We start from the raw sequence: 10000 nt of genomic DNA on the forward strand, positions 1-10000 counted from the left end.
ATTAAATCCTAAAAATGTAAAATTAAAATAAATAATTTTTCAAATAAAATCAATCAAAATAAAAGCATTAGTAAAACGTAATGAACTATAAAATGCTAAATTAAAATACGTTTAATATAAAAAAACAAAATAAAACAAATATAAAATGAAAATAATTTGCATTAAAAGCTATTATTAAACTTTTAAATGTAAACACTCAAAATAAAACACACAAATTAAATGCTAAAAATGTAAAATTAAAATAAATAATTTTAAAATAAAAACGAAAACAGTAGTAAAAGTGTAACAAATCATAAAATGTTAAATTAAAATGAATAATTTAAAAATAAACAATCAAAATAAAATAACACAAATATACAATTAAATAAATAATTGATTAAAAACAATCAAAATAACGTCATAAACATGTAAAAATTGACATTTTAATCAAAATAAAACATTCACTAAAAATCAAACAATAAAAATATACAATTAAAATAAGTAATTGAAAATTAAAACCCTACTAAAATGAATTGAATCATAAAAATGTTAAATTAAAATAATCAAAATAAAAAGTGTAATACATTAAATCAATTGATTGTACCATCACTATATGATCGTCCAGCTCTGATGTGATACATGCGATTATATGAAGATATGATAAACATCTGCGCTGAACGTGGGCCAGTACCTCGTCAAAGAGCTGTAACATGACGGTCAGCACATCTGGATGAGCTTTATCCACCTCGTCAAACAGAACCACGGCATTCGGACACTGCTTCAGCTGTTTGGTCAGCTGACCGCCTTCCTCATGACCCACGTACCCTGGAGGAGAGCCAATGAACTTCGCCACCTGAGAGAAAGACCAAGATGATGAGAGCGGGGCGATCCGACCTCTGAGGGGATCGCACGATGATTCAATCACACACACACACACACACACCGCTCATCCGGCCCAACAGAGCGACAGTGACAGTCCTCTATCAATACAATAAGTGTGTGTGATTGAATTGTGTGTGTTTAGACTCAGTCTGAGGTCAGCGTTCTAACAGCTAAACGGCTCAGTGCAGAGATCAGATCCTGCTAAGCCACAAACACACGCTCAACTTCACTAATATTACATTTAAACCAGAAAAAATGCATTTATAAGGAAATAAAGCATCTGAACCAATCAAAATAAAGCACAAACTCTTTATAAAAATGCTAAATTTGCTACTTAAATCATAAAAAAATTACATTTAAAATAAAATAAATAAATCAAAGCAATCAAAATAAAACATAAAAATGCCAAATTAAAATACTTTTAATAAATAAATTCTAATAAAGCACTTTCTTAAGATGTAATACATCTAAATAAATACATAATTCTAATAAAAACATTTAAAATAATTGAATTTTATTATAAAAATATAAAAAAGTTACTAAAAGTGTATTAAGTCGCAACGTTTTCTAATTAAAATAAATAAATGAAAACCAAATCTTACTAAAAATTATTTAATCATAAATATGCTAAACCAAATAAACAATATGAATATCAAAAATAAAGCAGTTACTAAATTTTTTTATAAATCATTAAATTGTTCAACCCACATAAAAACCTTATTTAAAAAGATGAAATAAAAATGTCAAAATCTAAATAAAACACTTACTAAAATACATAAATAATTGCACTAAAACATTCAAAATTAATTAAATTCAATTTGAATAAATATAGCCAAATTAAGCACTTCCTAAAAAAATATATTAAATCATAAAAATGACAAATCAAAGTAAATAAATAAATAATTATAAAATAAAAACCTTATTAAAGTGAACCGAATCAAATATATGCAAATCAAATAAACAATTTGAATATCAAAAGATTAATCGCGATTAATCGCATCCAAAATAAAAGTTTGTGTTTACATAATATATGTGTGTTAATTATTATTTATATATAAATACACACACATTCATGTATATATTTAAGAAATATTTGCATGTATATACTGTATATACATTTATATAATCTATAATATATATAAATATAAATGTTTTATAAATAAAAATAATATTTTTTTTCTTAAATGTATACATGCGTGTGTGTGTATTTATATATAAATAATAATTAACACACATATTATGTAAACACAAACTTTTATTTTGGATGCGATTAATCGCGATTAATCTTTTGACAGCCCTACTAAAAATGTATAAAACGTTTTCATAAAATGTTCAAATTAAAATAATTCAATCATTTTAAAATAAAACCTCATTCAGAAAGATTTCATAAAAATGCCAATTTTTTTAAATAAATAAATACAAATAAAGCACGTATTAAATGAATTAAAACAAAATAATACAATAAAAAAATCATAATGTCAAATTGAAATACAACACAAATAAAAATCTGAATAACAACATACTGAGGTTTGATCCCAAAACAATGGCATTTGCATATGCGTGTTTTTTCTGGTCAAAACTCAGAGACTGTGAATTCTGGCCTAAAACAAAAACACCAGACGAGTCGATGACCGGGTGTGTCTCACCTCATGTTTCTCCTGAAACTCGGACATGTCCATGCGGATGAAACCCTGAGGAAAAGACAGAACCTGGTCATTTGCCCTTCATGATCAGCTGATTATTTCACATGAAGGTTTATTTACCCACTGACCTTCTTAATGTCTTTGTGCATGTATCGCGCCACCTGCTTAGCCAGCTCGGTTTTACCTGCACAAACAGCCATCAAACATTTATTTGCTGCCATGCAATTAATTTCACCCAACAATAAAAACGTCACGATGGTCACATGAGAGCCCATAATTATGACGTGATTCTGTCAGGATGACTACTTCCTGTCGGGAAAAGAGAGATGTGTTTATTGTGCTGGCGTCTTGTGGCACGCGTGTCCATCATCTCTCCCTCCCTTTATTCCTCTCTCAGGGTAATGTAGTCTACGAGAGTAAATATCGCTCTTATGAATTTTAATAAACGCATATATGGTAAGTGGAGGGACTTGTTGAATATTGATGGCGTGTGATCAGACGTGCCGCTGGCGAGAGGAGAAACGTCTCTTCATCAATCAAAGCGCACGACACAAACACTTTCCCCAGTCGATTAATCACAGTATTTTAGGACTATTTGTTTTGTTTCGCAAGTCACTATTTTTACATAAATCTGAACATTGGATAAAGTAAGCTTCAAAATACGTGCTTGATTTTGTTGACACATTAGATTTAAATGTTTCTAGTGAGGGGATTTGGGATTTCTCTTTTTATCACTCCATTAATCAGAAAATACTGTAAACAGACCACAAAAAAATAGTTTTTTACAATGTTTTAAGGAATAAAATGCTATATAAATCAAGCAAATGATGTTATGAACAAACCCTTCGCTAGAATCCTTCAGAATATAGATATGAATGAAACTCTAAGTTTTGGTGTGTGTAAGTGCAGCTGAAGGGGAGGAAGAACTCATTAAAGATATGAACTGAGACTGAAATCTACAGACACAAATAGAGAAAGTGCTATAAAAGAGACACTTCAAAATGTGTTTTAGATTTGCACACATTTCCTGAAGATAAATCTGAACATTGGATAAAGTCAGGTTCAAAATGTTAGCTTGATTTTGCTGACACGTTTTTATTGAGGGGATTTGGGATTTTTCTTTTTATCACTTCATAAATCAGAAAATACTGTCAACAGATGGAAAAAACACCTTTTTAACATGTTTTTAGGAGTAAAATGTTATAAAAACCAGGTGAAGGATGTTATGAACAAACCCTTCGCTAGAATCCTTCAGAATATAGATATGAATAAACCTCTAAGTTTTGGTGTGTGTGAGGCTGAAGTGGAGGAAGAACTCATTAAAGATATGAACTGAGACTGAAATCTACAGACGCAAATAGAGAAAGTGCTATAAAAGAGACACTTCAAAATGTGTTTTGGATGTTAGATTTGCACACATTTCCTGAAGATAAATCTGAACATTGGATAAAGTCAGGTTCAAAATGTTTGCTTGATTTTGTTGACACATTAGTTAAAGGTTTTTATTGAGGGGATTTGGGATTTCTCTTTTTATCACTTCATAAATCAGAAAATACTGTCAACAGATGGAAAAAAAACACATTTTTACCATGTTTTTAGGAGTAAAATGTTATAAAAACCAGGTGAATGATGTTATGAACAAACCCTTCGCTAGAATTCTTCAGAATATAGATATGAATAAACCTCTAAGTTTTGGTGTGTGTAAGTGCAGCTGAAGTGGAGGAAGAACTCATTAAAGATATGAACTGAGACTGAAATCTACAGAAAGTGCTATAAAATAAACTTTCTTTCCACTTGTCTGAAAGAAGACATGTTATGGAAGCACAAGAGACCACAAACCTGACCAGAGCAAGACAAAAGGATTGGTTTTCTGCACGGAAACAGACAGAAGACGACGTCTGACGTGCGGTAAATGATCATACAGAAGGACTGCAGGACGTAGATCATGTCTCACGTGTGAGACATGTGTAAACGTGTGTGTGATATAAACCCGTCTCTGAATATCATATTACACTGCAAATCACTTTGGAGAGTTTTACGCAAACATCTGCGTTTATTATAACTGAACAACAAAAACCAATGTTTAACATTTAGCAGATGCTTTTATCCAAAGCACCCTTCAATATGAAAGAAAGATGCTTAATATTGCTGGGAAAAGGAAGAAGTTACCAATTCCGGACGAGCCCAGGAAGAGGAAGACGAGGGGATGTTCTTCATCGTACCAGCCGTTCTCCTTCCTCCTAATGGCTGCGGAGAAAAACAGACAATAATTAACTCTAGACAGACAGACAGTAATGACAGACCGGACGAGAGCAGATCTGGAAGAGAGCAAACCCTTTAAAAAAAAAAAAAAGACAAAGACTGAGGAAAGACGGAGAGAGAGACAGACGGAGAGTGAGACAGGGCCTCTCTGCACCATTAGACACACACTAATTTCATTACGCTGCTGCAACGCTGGAGCAACTAAATCAGGTTAGAATAGATCCAGCAGAGACGGGCACGATAACACACACTCACCATGGCAACCGGCGAACATGTGTGTGTGTGTGTGTGTGTGTGTGTGTGAGATCGTCAGCCGTCATTACAGCAGGAATATGTTTGTGTTGAGCTGCGCAAAACACAATCCTTCAGTTCTGTCCTGAAACGTATCACACACACGCTTTCTATCTAAACTTGCATAGACTCTTGTTGTTTTTATATACTGCTAGTTATAAATACTATAACCACTTTTACAATAATAAAAAAGGTATTTTAAACTACTATGAAATTACATTTATTTAATTATTTATGATTGAATGCCATATCAGCAGCAATGGGATATTATACATGGCAATGAACAGTATTTGATTATTAAAATATCACTTATACACTGTTTAGAATAATTTAAGAATGAAAAACAGAACCAGAAAAAACTGTAAAAAATAAATTTGACCATGTTTTAAAGGATAAAATGCTATATAAATCAGGCGAATGATGTTATGAAAAAACCCTTTAGAATATAGATATGAATAAAACTACGATTTTGCGTATGTAAGTGCTTCTGAAAACATCATTTTAAGAACACCGCTTTAGAGATATGTAGTAAAATTGGAATCTACAGACGCAAATCGAGCAAGTGTAATAAAATACATTTATGGAATTAGTTATGGAAGCAAAAGCGACCACAAAACGGACCAGTTTTCTGTACAGAAACGCAGACACGTGCGGTAATGATCAGTATACAAAAACATACATGCATACCCATAACAGCAATTACATAGAATCTTTCAATTCTAAAATGAATCCAGGAGAAACCTTTTTTAAAAAATGTCCATTAATATATTTTCTGAATAAAAACGTTGTCTAATCTCATTTACAATGGACATTCTATTAGAATGTTTTACACTCTTACACAAATATGAACTAACATTTAAATTAATCATCTGATATAGAGCACTTATTGTGTACATTCATGCTTTTACATTGTACTTAATTTCGGTACTTATATCCAAATTATAATTTGATAATTATAGTGTTTTGCAATACAACATCAACACATTAAGTTCATTATATATAAAGTGTGACTGATTTATCAGATGCTTTATACAATAATTTTTTATCACTCTCTCTCTTTTTATCACTCCATAAATCAGAAAATACTGTAAATAAACTGAACATTTTCCATGTTTTTAGGAGTAAAATGTTATAAAAATCAAGCAAATGATGTTATGAACAAACCCTTCACTAAAAACCTTCAGAACATAGATATGAATAAACCTCTAAGTTTTGGTGTGTGTAAGTGAGGAAAAATTCAATTTTTTTTTCAAGATATATAGTGAATTTCGAACCTACAGATGCAAATAGAGAAAGTGTAATGAAATGAATGATGAAAAAATAATGCACAAAAAGAAACATTTACACAAAAACATTTCTATCATGACAAATGATACACACACTCAGCGTCCCGACACGCCTCATACACACACTGTCCTTCAGGAGACAGAACATTTCAAAGGCACAAGGATGTCACACACACACACACACACACACACACACACACACACACACACACACACACACACACACACACACACACACTGTCCTTGAGAGTGAACGCGTGACAACTCATTTTTAATCCCCGTTTATTATCAGCCAATCAGATTCAACACACATACTCGAGCACTAGAAATCTGAACACAGTCATTCAGATAAAATTATCACTGGATAAAATAGTAAATATTAAATTCCTTCACAATTCTGATTCCTAAAAAATCTATATTTGTAATACTTGCAGTAAAACACTAGAGCTGGTGTTTTATAGTCTATCACACACCCTTCAGACGCCACTATATTCACTATATGACACCAGCTCAAGTGTCTCATTGATTCAACACAGACCACGGAGGAAGAGAGCGACTGTACCCGTGTGCAACAAAAGAACACGCGTGTGCAGTGATGTACGTGTGGCGTGATGCTCTCTGTGTCTCGGGACAGAAGGCCGTAATGACATTAGTGAAGATAATCACAGCCAATAACCTTTAGCCCCTGAGAGCAGAATCCAGAATCAATCCACAGCTTCCTTTGTGTGTCATTTCACATTCGTCTTGAACTCAATGACTGTGTTTATGTGTGGAAAAAAAGACTATCAATGACTAAAAATGGTGCAATTTCAATACAGTTGTAGTTCTCATTGTTTATAACGGCATGATCTATAAAATCATGTAATTTATGATGCATAAAAACCAAAACCTGGGTAATTTTCACAACAACTATATAGATGTTTTTTCTGGGAATAAGGTTATGATGGCAAAACTTTTCACAGTAAAATAGTGAAATATTATTCCAGTGTAAATCAGCTGTTCTGTATGGGAATATATAGTAAAGTGTCATTTATTTCTGTGATCAAAGCTGAATTGATCCTCATTACTCCAGTCTTCAGTGGCACATGATCCTTCACTAATCATTCTCATATGAGGATTTGATGATCAACAAACATTTATGATTATTATCAATGTTGAAAACAGCCAATTTTTTTAGGAAACCGTCATACATTTTATTATTCAGGATTCTTTGATGAATAGAAAGCTCAAAAGAACAGCATATATTTGAGAAAATAAATTATTAACATTATAAATGTCGTTATTGTCAACTGAATTCGTCTTTGATGAATAAAAGTATTAATTTCAACACTGATAACTGATAAAAAAAAAATCATTTACAGAATATCTATATGGTTTATTAATTTGTATTTCAGTTTTAGTGTTATTTTAGTGCATCCACAAACTAAATTATTAAATTTTTTTATTTTAGTTGTAGTTATTTTAGTTCATAAAATTAAATTTTTTTTAGTTTATCAAATTAAACAATGAAATTCTTACTTTTTTACATTTTTATTTCAGTTTTAGTTAATTTAGTGCATAAAAATAAACTAAAAAGAAATTACTTTTTATTTCAGTTTTAGCTTTAGTTATTTTAGTGCATAAAATTAAAACTAAATTAAATTATTATTACTTTTTACATTAGTATTTCAGTTTTAGTTAATTAATTTTAGTGCATAAATTAAACGAAACAAAATGTTCTACTTAAGCAAACGTTAACTGATATTTTTAAGGAACAAAATGCTATAAAAATCAAGCAAATGATGTTATGAACAAACTCTTCTCTAAAAACATTTAGAATATAGTTATGAATAAAACTCTAAGTTTTGGTGTGTGTAAGTGATGCTAAAGTGGAGGAAGAACTCAGCTTTTAAAGATATTTAGTGAAATTCGAATCTACAGACACACGTAATAAAATACACTTTTTCTTTATCTTACTGTAAACTGTTTACTTACTAATAACTAAATACACAAAAGAAACATACGTATCATTTATGTATTTTACTACATAAGTTAAACTAAAAGACATTTTTACTTTACTAACGTTAACTGATATAAAATATATTTCAAAATGCTATAAAAATCAGGCAAATGATTTTATTAACAAACCCTTCGCTAAAAACCTTCAGAATATAGATATGAATAAAACTCTAAGTTTTGGTGTGTGCAAGTGATGCTGAAGTAGAGGAACAACTCATTTTAAGAACACGGCTTTTAAAGATAAGTAGTGAAATTTGAATCTACAGACGCAAATAGAGAAAGTGTAATAAAATACACTTTCTTTATTTCACTGTAAACTACTTACTAAAAACTTGAAAAACTGATAAAAAGAAACAAAATGTATGTATTATTTATGTATTTTCCTACATAAATGAAACTAAAAGACATTATTACTTTTTAAATTAGCGTTAACTGATATAAAATATATTTCAACATGCTATAAAAATCAGGTAAATTATGTTATGAACAAACCCTTCGCTAGAATCCTTCAGAATATAGATATGAATAAACCTCTAAGTTTTGGTGTGTGTAAGTGATGCTGAAGTGGAGGAAGAACTCAGCTTTTAAAGATATTTAGTGAAATTCGACACATGTAATCGAATACACTTTTTCTTTATCTTATTATAAAGTGTTTACATTTGCAAATAGAATCTTTTGTAACATTATAAATGTCTTTACTGTCACTTTTGACCAATTGAACACATCCTTGATTAATAACCGTGTTAATTTCAACTGATATTTGCTAAAAATAAACATAAAATTACCTGATAAAGCAACATTTCTAATTTAGTTTAGTTTAAGTTTGAATAACTAAAATATAATAAATAATAAATACATTATTTTAAACTCAAACGAAACTGAAAACTAAAATTAAAGTGAACGCATACACGAAATCTAATTAAAAATATCAATATCGATGATACTGAAATAGCCGTGGTTGAAATGTATCTAATGCACAGCCCCAGATCTTTAAGACGTATGATAAAGTGTGTGTGTTTAATGTCTCTCTGTGACTCTGCCTGATGTATTCACTATATCAGCTCTCACAGATCAATAACGCTGGTTTTATCACAGTGCTGATGGGATCCAATTGCTTTCGGGACAATTTGCCACAGCAATAACTGTCCATTTATCAAATCAGAGGCAGAGATTGGGCTCAGTGAAGCGTCACTATTTCCTGAGCTGTCTGTCTCTCTCAGAGATCTGCACGATCACTCATCAAATCCCTGTCAGAACCTGATCAAAACCCCACCAGCGCCATACAACTCACTCATCTACACACACCAGCACATACTAACCCCCTAGCAACACCCTAGCAACCACTACACACACACACTTGATCGATAAACAACAAACGTGTGTGTGTTCAGTATTTATTAGCGGTGTATGTTATTGTGTTTTAACTCATATCTGTCTCTCTGTCTGTCCTGGGAGTCGTAGAGGAGACACACACACACACACATACACACACAGAGAAAAAATCAAAGATAAGGAATGAAGTACGAGCGGAAATGGCAAACATGAGGACTGGAGAGAGTCAACTGAGCTGCTGGAAACAGAACGACGCAGGAAGTGATGGAGAGACGGAGACGCCGGCAGGAAGGACGAGTAATTGAGTTAAGAAGCATCTTTAGCTCA

General features: G+C 31.5%; 1 protein-coding gene across 2 annotated transcripts in view; it reads right to left on the reverse strand.

The window, feature by feature from the left end:
* clpb (ClpB family mitochondrial disaggregase) overlaps window positions 1-10000 on the reverse strand; it is an 80416-nt gene that overhangs the window by 29849 nt on the left and 40567 nt on the right. For both annotated transcript variants that reach the window (XR_013817084.1, XM_079823882.1), the window contains exons 8-11: window positions 4674-4751; window positions 2633-2688; window positions 2508-2552; window positions 671-832 (exon numbers count right to left, since the gene is read on the reverse strand). Coding sequence is in view for 1 of the 2 variants with exons in the window: in XM_079823882.1 (XP_079680008.1) it covers window positions 671-832; window positions 2508-2552; window positions 2633-2688; window positions 4674-4751 (341 nt within the window). In the remaining variant the exon portion in view is untranslated. The remainder of the gene's footprint in view (window positions 1-670; window positions 833-2507; window positions 2553-2632; window positions 2689-4673; window positions 4752-10000) is intronic.

The sequence above is a fragment of the Gobio gobio genome (assembly GCF_949357685.1).
Source record: "Gobio gobio genome assembly, chromosome: 8".
NCBI lineage: Eukaryota > Metazoa > Chordata > Actinopteri > Cypriniformes > Gobionidae > Gobio > Gobio gobio.